The sequence below is a fragment of the Anoplopoma fimbria genome, chromosome 13 (assembly GCF_027596085.1).
Source record: "Anoplopoma fimbria isolate UVic2021 breed Golden Eagle Sablefish chromosome 13, Afim_UVic_2022, whole genome shotgun sequence".
Taxonomy (NCBI): Eukaryota; Metazoa; Chordata; class Actinopteri; order Perciformes; family Anoplopomatidae; genus Anoplopoma; species Anoplopoma fimbria.
This window is the reverse complement of record NC_072461.1, coordinates 3638580-3652380: the sequence shown is the minus strand read 5'-3', so window position 1 is coordinate 3652380 and position 13801 is coordinate 3638580. Positions and strand designations below refer to the sequence as shown.

Here is a 13801-nt window from a genome sequence, read left to right as displayed (position 1 = left end):
ATTCTTAAAATAATAAATTGTAGACCAGGTAAAAAAAAATGGTAAAAAAAAATAAATCTCTAAAATTAACAAAAATTGCAATCCAAGTGTTAACATTTTAATGCAGCAACAAATCTTGAACAGGAATTAAAATTCCAGTATTTAATGTAAATATAAACAGAATAGAACTTAACAGATCGGCCCCATCGTCACCGATACCTGATCCAGCTGTTTGAGTCAGTATCAGCCCGATATCAAACACGGAGCATCCCTAAAAAACATTGTCAGCCTGGGCTTTAGAGGGGAAAAAACACACATGATTCAAAGTAAATGATTTATATAATACTGGTATACATGATTTAACATTACATAGACAAAAAAGTATCTTACACATGGACAAATCTTACATGGGAAACGTTTTTTTTTTTTACAACAACACACTCCATACTGTAGTGCAGCCAGTCTCAAAGACACTTGAAGAAGAGATGAAAACTTTCACAGGAAAAGTGGGAACATTTCAAGGGTCATTTTTATTATTTTTTGTAATAAAAGAGCAGATAGTCAACGGTCAGCATCAGCAGTCCACCGGTACACTTAAAGTCTAGCCTATTCTTGACATCATTTTAAATCAGATGAGTGACCTCATCATGAGACAGACAAGCTTTTGAGGTATCTTTCATCTATCGTGCACACTTGCACACACTTAAGGATAGCATGTCGTTGAAATCCATTCGCAGTGTTTCCACTTCTGGCTGGAATAGATTAGGAGGAGGAGAGCTGGAGATCCTCCTGACTGATTTGTCTAATCAGAAAATGGTTTGATCTCATTAGTATTCTGCAGGTTACTTGAATACGACCAGTGTTAAATAACATTATAGTCACTTTTTTGTTGTTTTCACATGATATTACTAGTTAAAATCATGGCAATAATGAGCAGTGACAAGAATACTCATTCATGACAGAAAACATTTTTTTGCATAATAAAGAACATGTTAAAGATCTTATATTTACTTTTTAATCCTGTCTTTGGAAGTTCTAGTCCTCTTCCTGGTAAATGACTAACTTCCTCGACTTTATGATCTAATTGAACCCTGTGTTAAGTAATATTTAGGCTGATAAGGTAACGGTCCCCCTTGTGTCCACTTCCGCAACATTTCAATCCAAGGGAACATAAAATCAAGCAAGAACCAGTCCGTGACATCATGTTGAGAGGTTTTTAAACCCAGAATTCTTTTCCGCATGGCTCATAAAGTCCACAGAGTCCGAGGGCATCGTAGTAAACCCTCCTCGGTTGTTGATGTTGTTGTTGCTGCAGTGGTAGTAGAGTGGTTGGGTTTCTGCGCTTGTTTGTTAGTAGGAGCAGAGAATAAGTCCAGGTACATAGCCCCCGTTTCTATGGCTTGTTTCCGATATACGTGGTTATTGGTTACAGTCAGACATGTGAGAGCAAAGGGGGGTGGAAATATATGAGGCACTCAGCGTTATTCAAAGGTGTTGTGAGAAATCTTCAGTTTTACTAGTATTAAGTATGAAGACTAACATCATTGATTAACTTTACTTTTCATTTTTGGAGTGACACGGTCAAGCACAGATGTGTAACATTGACCTGCTGTGTCTGATTTACTGGACAGGTACAATTTAGTACTCAAACATTTCCAGTTTATTTTTTACTCAAAAATAAAAAGCTACAGCATGGACATCTTTTCTAAATCAATAAACAGCAGGAACCAATTTTTTTTTTTTCTTGTCAAGAATCACTGCTGCTTCACCAGAACGGAGGCAGATTTTCAAATGAGAACATAAAACCCAGCAGACCAGCGACTCTCAGGTGACTGCAGCGTCTTTTAGTGAGGAGAAATGGAGCGAGGTCAAAATAATTTCCCTCCAAATGGTACATAATGCAATCAACACAGGATCACTGCTGTGAGCCACTCCTCCTTCATGGAGGGTGAACACAAGACATTGATTTGTCTTCCATTTATAAAAGATGCATTATGTTCAGTAGAACATTTTAAGACTCCTCCAATATCAGCTCAAAGTTGCTTGGATAATGGAGTCCAGGCTTGTAAGTATATTAACAACGCATGGTTTCACTTGAGTGAGTCGACCGTGTGTATAATGGTTTGCATTGCATCTGTATTGCTTTCCAGTTTTCTTAAAATGGGAGAGTAAGATCCAAGCGTGATTCTGTTAAGCCTGAGAATGAGAGTTCTAGCCACTGTATATCCGTATTTCATCAAGTTAAATAGACAACATATTGAATTCTAGGAGTGGCAAAGGGAGGTGCTAAAAATTGGATTGTGCTGCAGAAACATCATCCCCTTTGAAGTTAGGGAGTGGGCTGACGTAGAGCAGAGCTCGTCCAGCTTTAAAAAGAGACAAAAGGAGAGTTTGTAGGTCCTTTATGGTTCCCCTTTTGTTTAGGTGATGCCCCTTTGACTTGACATGCTCCAGTCCAGGTATGTCGAGCCTCTTGCTCGGCTCAGGCTGCTTAACACAAGCCTCCTGCCACGATTGTCCTGATGCAACTGAGTTAGGAGAGCTCAAAGCCTGTGTTCATACTGATAGCGTAGCGCAGCTTGTCACGCAAGATGCTCTTCTTGCTGTAATTGGGCAACTTGAGCAGGTTAAAGCATGTTGATGAAGTGGGAAGTCGACCACCAGGCTCCTTTTTGCGGATTGTGAAGAAGCCCCTAAGAACACTGCCAAGGGTGTCTCCGGTGTCCTAGACGCAAGAAATGCTCCGTTAGTACACACGTAACACATGGGTGCTCCCCAACTTTTAATCTGCATCAATTTACTCCTGCTTCTTACCTGATCATCTGAAACCTCCACACAACGGATAGAGAAAGGTGGTTTGAGGTAGGCAAAACCTAGAAGAGGCGGCCTGGAGCAGCTGGTAACAAACTGTAAAACATACACAGGAATAAATGAGACAATTGAAAAGCACTTGGGGGTAGAAATGAACAGATTTCTGCTGTGACATTAACAAATACTTTACTTTAAGGAACATAGCCCGCTCTTCAGAAGTGAAGTCACTGGACAGGATGTCCCACAGCCAGATGATGACACGATGGCTGCTGTGAAAACCTCCATAGTAGACCGTGTGCTTCCTGAGAAAGAGCGGCAAAGACAACAATGATGAGCATCTCTGTGCACAGGATAGATGAAGGAAAAAGTCCAAGCACCTCTAACAAATATTTGGATTGAGGAGACTTCTGAATCAAGAGAAAAGTTCTGCTAGATTTGGGACACATTTACTGAGGAGACGTCTATGACAATTAGTTTAACTGTTGTAATGGCACGGCAAGTGAAGAAGAAGAATTGTCGCCTACTTGAGGTCATCGAGATCAATCTCTGCATTGTCTCCTGAGACAAGACGCTGAACCTCAGGCGTGGAAAACATGTGCAGCCACTCTGGGTTAATAATGCTGCGGAAGCCACGGATGAAAGCTGCAGTTTGTTCCTTAATCTGCGTGTGCATCCGAAAGTGAGCCATGAGGTGGATGTAGCTGATCCTGAAGGAAATGGTAGAGTTAAGGACAGCATTAGACAGTGAGCATTGAGTACACAACAATCAGAAACATTTTAGATTTAAAAAAAAAAAAAGAGTCAATACCCTGTTATTTCTTTAGAACGGATATGAATTTACATACTTGTTTTCATTGGTGACTGGCATGGTTTTCCCACCAGGTATCAACTCATGACAGACAAGCTGTAAGGAACATACAAAGTAGCTTATGAATTTCATGTATTTCTCTAAGCTGTATCATGTATTTTGCACCGTCTGTTCTTACCTGCCCCATAACATCCTCATCGTATGATAACGACAGCCCTAGATCCCCTACATCTCCATCGTAGCGCTGAAAATAAAACAAATAAAATAAAAGATGTAAGATGGAGATAAAAAAAAAAAAAATGGGATAAATTTGTGACAATTTGTCCAAGTGTAATTCTAGCTGACTTTGATGGAAGTGAGGTTCTTGTAAAACTCAGAGTCCAGCGAGGGCAGCTCGTCGATGGAGCTGTAGAAAGTGCTGTGGTGGTGCCCCATGACTTGACTGAGGAAGAAGGAGGCAAAAGGGACGTCCACAACGATGCCCTGAGCATACGGAAGTTACAGTTACACATTTGCAGACGATAACCCAAAACAGAACAACAAATAAATCAACAAATATACCTCATATATGGCTTTCCCGAGCATCTTCCCAACAAACTCAAACAGCTGCAAATGGTTCTCATGGATGTAAGATGTTGGTGAAGGATACAGCCTTTCATTCCCACTCGTAGTCTACAGAACATAAATATCGTACAGAACATCAGAACATCAATGTCAGCAGCAGAAGTGTGATGCTTAAAAAAAGCTTTCTATCTGCCGGGCTTACCTTGAACAGGTTGAGAGCAGGATTGAACACTTTCTTAATGATCTCCTCTAGAAACTCTTTGAACACACCATCCTGATCGATACCAGCCTCGTCTACTCCAAGATCGTTGACAAACTTGACCCGAATGACGCCTTTGATGGAATTTGCCGGTAATCTGCGGAGCTGGTCATATCCATCCTTAGGACAGAGAAATACAAAGTGTTACTGAGGATCAACTTGAATGGACATTTTTGCTCTCCTTAAAAAAAAAAAAATCTATCTCATCTGATGACTCCATACCTCTAACATCCGTGAGCGACGAATGGTAATATGGGTGACATGTGGTGAAGCAGAGCTTGTTTCTACCAAACCTAAATTTTCTTTCTCCTTTGTAACGATGTTCCTGAACAGCAGCACCCTCTAAAATGAGAGGAAATGTAATTATACAACTGAAAATGAAAAGGGCACTCTGCCTTAAAAGAAAGTTTTATTTTTACTCACATTTTTATGTGGGATGACATGTGGGATGTACTGCAGTAAAAGCTGGGCTCTTCTCTTGCCTTTCTCCAGCTCTTGGAACAACAGGCTGGGCTTCAGGTCCCTGAATGCAACACCACAAAGATGTAAGATAATCCTTTATTAGTCCCGCAGCGGGGAAATTTACATGTAAAGAAGAGCTTTTAAACGTGATCACAAAGCAGAAACAGAAGGCCAATGTGTTTAGGTTATTAACATCTAATCAGTGTTTGTATTTACTTGCGTAGCCAGTGGTCATCAGGAGAGAATCGTCGCCTGCAGTCCCGCTCATAAAGCACCATCAACCAGCCATGAACGCTGTGGAACAACTCCAGTTTCTCCCCTTTAGCATTTTCTATTAGATTTAAAACAGCTTTTTCAGTTAAACATACATTTTTTCAATTAGTTGCCATTCATCATAACTGTCAAGATTCAGTGAGGTCACACACTCACCTAAGATGCCATCCCATACCATCTTGAACACAAATGTGTTCAGAAAGGAAGAGATGGTTATGAGTTCTTCGATCTTGAAAGATGTTTGTTCTTCATAGACTTCAATGTCATCCAGAATTCTGTAACACATTGACAGTGCGTCAATAAATGTTGCTGCTACATGGGGCTTTTCATGCACACTACAATAAAAATAATAATAATAATAATAATAATAAAAATAAAATTACGTGATGAGGTGCCGTGAGCAGTCACAGAAGAGCATGAGCATAGCCAGGAGCTGCTTGGACTCTTCAGTGTCGTTGTTCAGACACTCCATGAAGAGTTTAAGGCCTCCTTGAGGGCCAAGCTCACAGATGAAGGCCCAAAGTTTAGGCAAAAGGTCATCAAGATGCGTCAGACCTGCAGAGAATGCAGAGCGCCAGACTTAATCATGAACTTTCCAGGATGCTTCCAAAATACTGAATGTTTGTATGACACAAAAGGTGAAAGATTCTGGGACTGACCGGTGAGTATCTGGAGTCGTATCTGCGTTAGTGTAGACAGAGCAGTCTGGTAGAGCACACAGATGCTGCACACCTTCTGAACTTCAGCTGAGTCGACTCGCTTCCCTCCCACTGGTTTCAGGATGTTCCGAACAGAAGCAGACTTCTGAAATGCCCGCTTGAAGAGATCTGTCAAAACACAAATAACCGGAGATTCAAAGAACCGCCAAGGACCTCTTTAAACCTTTTACAATTCCCTTAAAGTGTTAGAATATGTTTGAGTTAATAACTCACTTTTAACTGGTAGATTGTTTTGTGAGGTGCTAGGCTGCGGGGGTGGAGGAGTAGGCTCCAGACTCTCTAGCTTTTTAGAGAGGACGTCACTGAAGAGCGTCCGAATGACAGAAACACCCCACAGGTACTGAAGCTGTTTAGTGACCAGTGGCATGGACTCATTCAGACTACAGAGAACGGGAGACAGAGGAGACAGAGGGGACACAAATTCAAGTATAAATACCTGCGTTTTTTTCCTTTAACAAAAGAAAACTAAGAAACTAGTTAATTACATGTCAATCGTTTTTTTGAAAAGTACACAAATAACTATGCTTTAAAGTTGCACAACACATGATGGTTTAATATACAGTCTACATAGACCACACAATTAAAAATACAGCTCCTCCTCAGGAGATACCAGGCAGCCTGAGCAAGTTTAGCAACACATCTCTGCGTCTTCTTTGTCTTTAAAGCACAATTAGCTTTTGTGCTATCTCAGAAATTAAAATGTTAATTTTTGCATTCAAAGGGTTTCCAACCTTTCCTCTGATTGTATATTTTGAGTCTCCTGGGAACCCGTTTTTCTATATCAAGTATTTCACTGACCCGTAGTCTACAGTTTGGGAGAACCAGCCCAGGACAGGGTGCCAGTGGGTGAGGTTGGACTTCTTTTGGGATACATATCTCTGGCAGTAGGACAGCATGTCAGTCAGGTCTTTCACAAAATGATTGGCCTCATCTTCAAGGACTTTCTCATTAAGGAAGCCCAAGTGAATCAGGTTGCCTATCAAAAAATGAAAAAGATGCAGTCGGCAACATTAAAATTAACAGTCCACGGGACACACAACGATTCTCTCCGTGCAGAGCTAGATCGCATCAAAGCACACATTTATCCAAAATACTATACCGAGTAAGCAGAGTGTGTGGCTTCCCTCGAGACACACGCAGATGTCCAAACACTGTTCTTCCCGGCTGAGAAACAGAATGAACTTACGCAGCAGGTCATGCGTCTGGATGGACGCCATACACTGTTGAGATGGACCAGATATTATAACCTACTCTCTAAAAAAGGTACAAATTATTATTATGCAACAACAACATGTGACGGGGCTTTTACCTCTGGAGTAAGTGTGCTGAGGTGGGATACGACGGCTGGAACTGACATGATGTGAAGGAGGAATGATCTTAGTAGGTTATCAGAGAAGTGAGCCGCAATGACTGGCCTGGAAAATAAAGCCACAGAGAACATGAAGCTAAATGGATGAAACAGAATGGATACAACATGTCACCTCCATTTCATGTATTAAAACTACATCAAATTATTTTTGAGTAGCAATTACAACCACCAAATTACTAGCTCCCAGCTCACCTTAACGACAAAGAGAAGATAGCTGTAAGAGTGCCTTTGGAGAGAGACGGTTTTGAACGAGCCAAGCCATTAGTCAGCAAGATCTAAATAAGAAAAGGTGAAGATGACGTGCAAATATGCATTTTCATTAAGAATAAAATAAGAAGGAAATATGTGTCACAATACTTCCTTGAATCTCTTGATAAAAGTGAAAAAGTATGAGCTGTAATACTGAACCTGCAGTATTGAATAGAATCCCTTTTGATTGAGATGGCCCATGATATTTTCACAAATCCTCGTCAAAGCGGGTCTGAGCGCTTCTCCTAAAATAATGTTGTAATAATGTTTTTTTTATCAGAAAGCATGTCCTGCAATAACAAAAGAGATGTTTATAATAACAACAACATCAGCCCTGAGACTCACCCTTCCCTCGGACTATCCGCCAGGTTAAAGTGTCCGTGAAGGTCACCAGCATGGAGAGGTAAAGTGTTACCAATTTATTGTCCTGAAGTATGTCAGGCTGCGTACGACAAAACAGATGGTGAAATGTACAGTTACAGTCATAACAATAATATTAAAAAATGTCAAATCAAGACTTACCTTTAAATTTTTCAGTAGTTGACAGCAGGTCCACAGCACATCTTTTATCTGTTTCAGCCAGGGAATGGTGAGGTCTTTGGAGAGAGCCAAGGAAACATACCAGACCTGAGGGCCAAATGTGAGAGCAGTCACTGTGACAAAAATCTAACTTAATGACTGTTTAGTATGTGGTTGGTAAAAGTATATGCACACTCACTTTAGGTTCATTTTCAACCTCCATGCTTGCAAGGATTGCACGACAGAGCTTCTCGAACCTCTGTGCAATGTAACAACCAAAAACAAGAGTATAAACTACTACTGCTATGTTTAAAACAGTCTCTCAAACACTGGCCTTGACAAAAGGTAAGCATAAACAGGTAAAGGATACAACATGATTATGAAAGTGAACTAACTTGTACAACTTGTTATAAATGTTTTGCCTCAACAGCAAAGCTGCAACTCACCATTTTATCCTCTAGGCGATATACGAAAAGTAATTTCCTAGCAATTTTAAAAATTGAAAGTGCATTTCTTTTTGATGTCCCGGTTTCAGAAGCTTGAAAATAGTCGTCAACCTCTTTCCTGGTGAGACACAGACATGAGCATTGAGCCGACACACAGACTGAACTCAAAGCTTTGCAAAGAATAGGTGACAAGTAAATCTGCAATAAATAAGATTAGAGACTACCGTATTTGCTTCTGGAGTCTGCAGCGACAGAGAAATCTCCTGACCAGGGCTTGGATGTGTGTTGCGGATTTCTCCTTGTCCTTCTGTCCTCTCCTCTCCTCCCTGGCCTGCCTGGCTTTGTCCAGGAACTCGGACTTGGAGCTTTGGGGTACACTAAACATTGTGCACCCTGTGGGGGTAAAAAAAAAGCATTTAACAAACTTTCTATAAACTGATCAACCGCATGAATGCATTGGCAGAGCACATATCTGCTTTATTAACAGTATGACTGATAATGTAGCATCCCAACAACTGCACATCATCGCATTTTGAGTGAACTTACGTGCGTTTTTCCTCAAATTAAGATTGTGTCTGGCCTTCAGGCTCGACTGGCTCTATACCTCTTCAGTCATTTGTCGGACTAACTTGCCATCTTTGGAGCAGCGGACGACACAGGGAAGATGGAGCTGGGTTAGTTAGCACACGGGGCTAGTTCGCCGCTGGTCGACTCGATACTCTCTCACGGAGAATACTTTCACATCCATTTAGCGATATTTATCCTCATAGTGGTGTTAGGGTGGCGTCTGCATCAATGACAGACTGAAAAACACGGTGGACATACTGTTTCGAAATGTAAACAATGAGCGGCGATCCGTACATTGACTGCGGCCATTAATCCCCTGTGTCGCACTAAATGCGTCCGGCTAGAGTTTGTCTTGATTTATAAAATCCTTATATGAGATTGTTTGTCAAAAAAGAAATCTCAGAAAAAGCAAAGTATATTTGTTCATGTTTTCAAAACAACAATATTGTAATTCTGCTACCGGATAAAGGTTTCGTCCCGGCAGGTGAGTAAGTGTCCGGGGGGGGGACGGACTGTTATCACTGTTACACCTTCAAAAGCGGAAATGTGGAATCTAATGCAATTAAAGCTTTGCTCCTCAGTAAGTTGATTAAAGTAGTGTGACAGAGCGAGGGCTGAGGTGGGGAGTGGCATCGTGTCTCGTTTTACCTCACTTTGAACTCTCTGTAACGTTTAACTAAATAATGCCAGCTGTCCCTTTAAACAGTTCACAGGGAAGTTTACGTCATTTTTTTATAACTGCGCAGCGTTGGACCGGAAGGAAGTGGGTGTTAGCTGACTGACGTTAGCAAGCGACAACTATAAAGTCTGCTGCGGCTTCTATGGTAAATATACTAATGTGTGATCAAAATACAGTCACGAACCGGTTAACAACGTCATGTCGAGATGTTCAAACAGCCAGTGTCATAATATGTGTCTTTTGTTGCCAGATGTGTGATAATATTGATAACTTTAGTTGATGCTAACTAGTTAGCTCGGTCATTAGCAGTGCTGCTATAATCAAATGACTAGTTAGCATCTCTGGATGTAGGGATGCGGTTCAATGTTACAGAACAAGACTGTAACGTTAGTGCTGTCTGAGACTTTACTTTTACAGCTTTTTGGTAGCTTTATCATGGCAGCATGAACATAAATACTTGCGAAAAGAAACATGTCTATATAAATTGTACATATCGCCACAGTTTTTTATGATTTATTGCGATTAGGCGTCTCTTATTCTCTTATTCTTATTATACATTTTTCGTGAGTAACATATTTCCAGAAAAGCCATTATAATAGTAAAATGATTGCCCCGGCCTTGATTATATTTATTTATTTACCATTGGCAAAGTCACAATAAAACTATACAACTCGAGTCACAAACTGTTCAATTATTGGAGTCATTTTGCAGATTAGAAAAGCCATCAACATTAATATAGACCTGTGTGTTAATAATCTGTTTTCACTCACTGCCTTAAACCAAGCTGATCCACTGACACACCAGTCCTGATTCAGGTGTCACTATATTTTGTCCTTTTCTTTCACAGGAAGAGATGTCAGGAGAGAGTGTGGTGAGCTCGGCAGTGCCGGCAGCTACAACCCGAACTACGTCCTTCAAGGGCTCCAGCCCCAGCTCTAAATATGTGAAGTTAAATGTGGGGGGGGCACTGTACTACACTACAATGCAGACGCTAACCAAACAGGACACGATGCTCAAAGCCATGTTCAGTGGCAGGATGGAGGTCCTCACAGATAGTGAAGGTGAGCTGTTGGCGAAAATGTTTAAATGATATGCAGGGTTTATGTCAGCCATGCACTGGCCATGATCTTAAATTAACTAATGTTTCACCATTTCATTGCTAAAGGTTGGATTTTGATTGATCGCTGTGGGAAACATTTCGGAACAATCCTTAACTACCTTAGAGACGGGGCAGTGCCACTCCCAGACAGCCGACGGGAAACCGAGGAACTGCTCGCTGAGGCCAAGTATTATCTTGTCCAAGGCCTAGCTGATGAATGCACAGCTGCCTTGCAGGTACCATCACCTCATTGGGCTGTCAGGGCAATATATTAACTCTTCAGAACTTTTGTTAAATGAACTCCACAGAACCATAACTAATTCCTATTTCTTTGGAAACATTTCTGGAATTCCAATCATTCCACCTAAAAGTGTTAATTAAATAATGAAATATGTGTAAAAGTATTCATTTCAGTGGACTGCACTTTATATTATTATTACACTATTAGTAATGGAAAGGTCTCATTATTGAGAACATTCTAAAGATCGAATTTATTTTGATATTAAACATTTATCCATGGTTAAGAAAATCGAATGTACAAAACCATCTCCAGCCACCTCTGTTCCACCCGGTGGCCTCGCTTCTGTTATTATATACTGAATGTTCCAGTTTTGCAGGTGGAACGTTTTTAAATGCAAATAATAAATACGTTATTTTCTCGTACAGAACAAAGAATCTTATGAACCCCTCTGTAAAGTGCCTCTGATGACATCATCTAAGGAAGAGCAAAAGCTTATTGCAACCTCAAATAAGGTAGGTTATGTTGTTTTACTCTGCGTGCTGAATTTCTAATGTTTGATAACAATAGAAATTGTAAATAAGAAATTAGTCATTTTTCTTTCAAAATACAAACTTCTGTGTCTTTGCAGCCTACTGTCAAACTGCTGTATAACCGAAGCAACAACAAGTATTCATATACCAGGTGAGTTCTCTTCATCTGATATCAGGAGTTAGCATGTGTAATTAAGATGAAACATAATGTGGGGAAACCTTAAAAGTTGTTTAAATAAATAACCATCCTGTTATACATTTTTTTTTTCCCCACCAGCAATTCTGATGACAACATGCTGAAAAATATTGAGCTGTTTGACAAACTGTCATTGCGGTTCAACGGACGAGTACTCTTCATCAAAGACGTGATTGGGGATGAGATCTGTTGTTGGTCGTTTTATGGCCAGGGACGCAAGATTGCTGAAGTGTGCTGCACCTCTATTGTTTATGCCACAGAAAAGAAGCAGACAAAGGTAAATATATATTTGTTATATCACCACTCTGAAGAGTTCTTTGGTCTTTTGTAAATATTGAGCTACAGAATGTTGTTTAAATATCTCTCTAATCTGTTGTGTTACACTCTACTACCCTGCTAGGTGGAGTTCCCTGAGGCACGAATCTATGAGGAGACCCTCAACATCCTCCTGTATGAGTCCCATGATGGGAGGGGTCCAGACAACGCCCTTCTGGAGGCGACAGGGGGCGCTGCAGGACGTTCTCATCATCTGGACGAGGACGAGGAGCGAGATCGAATTGAGCGAGTTCGTAGGATTCATATCAAACGACCCGATGACCGCACACACCACCACCAGTGACCTTTCTCCTTCGACCCAGCAGCCTGTGTCTCTGACCCCGGACAGTGTTTGCACCACGCTTGTGCCTTACATCACCCAGCGCCTTTCTGTCTCACTCCCACTCTGATTTTACCAGCTTTTTCTCCAGGAGACTACGATGAGATACGTGTCATACAACAGTGTGTAGTGGCGATGTGATTTTGTGTTTGTTTGTATGTCATCTTTGTTGTGTAATCGGACAGGCTGTAGTGTTTTGTTCGCTGTTTGTTGGCCATGATAACTTCTATCACTGTTTTCTGCGAGTGTGCAGGAACCCATACACGTGAGTGTTTGCATTTAAAACTGCAGGTGACCACAGTTTTACCTGATTGTGTGAAAACAAAAAGTAGAAAGAGTTATTTTAGGTCCTTACTACATAACATCCAGGAGAACAAGAATGATATCATGTTAGCAGCTAAAGATTAATGTACATAATTTTTGCTTCTCCTTACCATGGTTCTGACGTGTCCACTGTAAGGTCATCAGTAGATTAACTAGGATGTTGTATACAATTGGGCCACATGGGGGCACTATTTTACTCTTAGACTATGTTACCAAGGCTATTATGTAGCCTGCAGATGATAGCAATTACATTTTTTGAATTGTATTAATTTTTTCTAGTGAAGATATCACCGGTGGGTACAACATTACACTGTAGTGCTTCTGCCATATTTAGTTTTAACATTTTTGCATTTTTCCCCCACTCCCATAAATGATCACTATTATTTCCAGTGGAGGGAACTTGAGCTGTGACCTGAGGTGTTAAATGTACCGGGGTGATGGAAGGATGAATGCTGAGGTTGAAGTGAATGACTGTAACCAGAGATCTCCCTGGCAGGAAGGGAATCCGGTCTACAAGCTTTTAACAGAGAGAGAAATTAGACCTGTCCTTCATCGCCGCATTCATTGGAGAATGTACTGTTTGCACACAATAGGTTTTAGTTGAAATATGTCTAACAATCACAGTACTTGTAGGTCTGTTGTACAGAAGTGAACATATATGTATGTTTTATATTTATACATACTTTATCACAAATAAATTTCTACAAATATTCTTTTGTTCTGTTTTAGATTAGCATATTTCCCTTTGTCAGTGGAAATACAAAAGTATAACACATATGGCTTCATTTTGACAATCAGAATTCCACATTCTTTGAAGCAGAGTAATTGCTTTTTTTATATTAAAGTAGTTATGTTTGATTTACAGTCCCAATTTCAGGCATTTATTTGAACTTTAGTGCTCAAAACAGCAGTGACAAACCCTCTCTTAAGCACAGAATGATGTTAAAACTTCAAGGTTTAATATTCTTTGGTGGAAAAGTGAAATTCATCATCAACTTATATGTACAGATGTGAAACGTGTTGCTGTACAACAAAGCAGGCTCATCCAGGGT

The 13801-nt window shown here is 40.5% G+C and overlaps 2 protein-coding genes across 2 annotated transcripts; one reads left to right on the top strand and one right to left on the bottom strand.

Moving 5' to 3' along the window:
* Positions 1-87: 87 nt before the first annotated feature.
* Positions 88-9340, bottom strand: ube3b (ubiquitin protein ligase E3B). The gene is made up of 27 exons (XM_054610576.1): positions 9005-9340; positions 8683-8851; positions 8459-8576; positions 8212-8271; positions 8016-8120; positions 7839-7935; positions 7653-7738; positions 7437-7519; positions 7185-7290; positions 6975-7095; positions 6674-6851; positions 6089-6255; positions 5816-5983; positions 5540-5711; positions 5313-5431; positions 5100-5214; positions 4845-4944; positions 4644-4763; positions 4365-4541; positions 4160-4270; positions 3944-4081; positions 3777-3842; positions 3636-3694; positions 3315-3497; positions 2981-3092; positions 2794-2886; positions 88-2704 (listed from the first exon to the last, which is right to left on the bottom strand). Exons 2-27 carry the CDS (start codon positions 8841-8843, stop codon positions 2513-2515), a joined length of 3207 nt encoding a protein of 1068 aa, XP_054466551.1. The 5' UTR covers positions 8844-8851; positions 9005-9340; the 3' UTR covers positions 88-2512.
* A 262-nt stretch (positions 9341-9602) lies between these two features.
* On the top strand, positions 9603-13459 carry kctd10 (potassium channel tetramerization domain containing 10). The gene is made up of 7 exons (XM_054610930.1): positions 9603-9849; positions 10552-10765; positions 10870-11039; positions 11470-11556; positions 11673-11725; positions 11852-12047; positions 12171-13459. The coding sequence occupies exons 1-7, from the start codon at positions 9847-9849 to the stop codon at positions 12387-12389; spliced, it is 942 nt and encodes a 313-aa protein (XP_054466905.1). The 5' UTR covers positions 9603-9846; the 3' UTR covers positions 12390-13459.
* Positions 13460-13801: the final 342 nt, after the last annotated feature.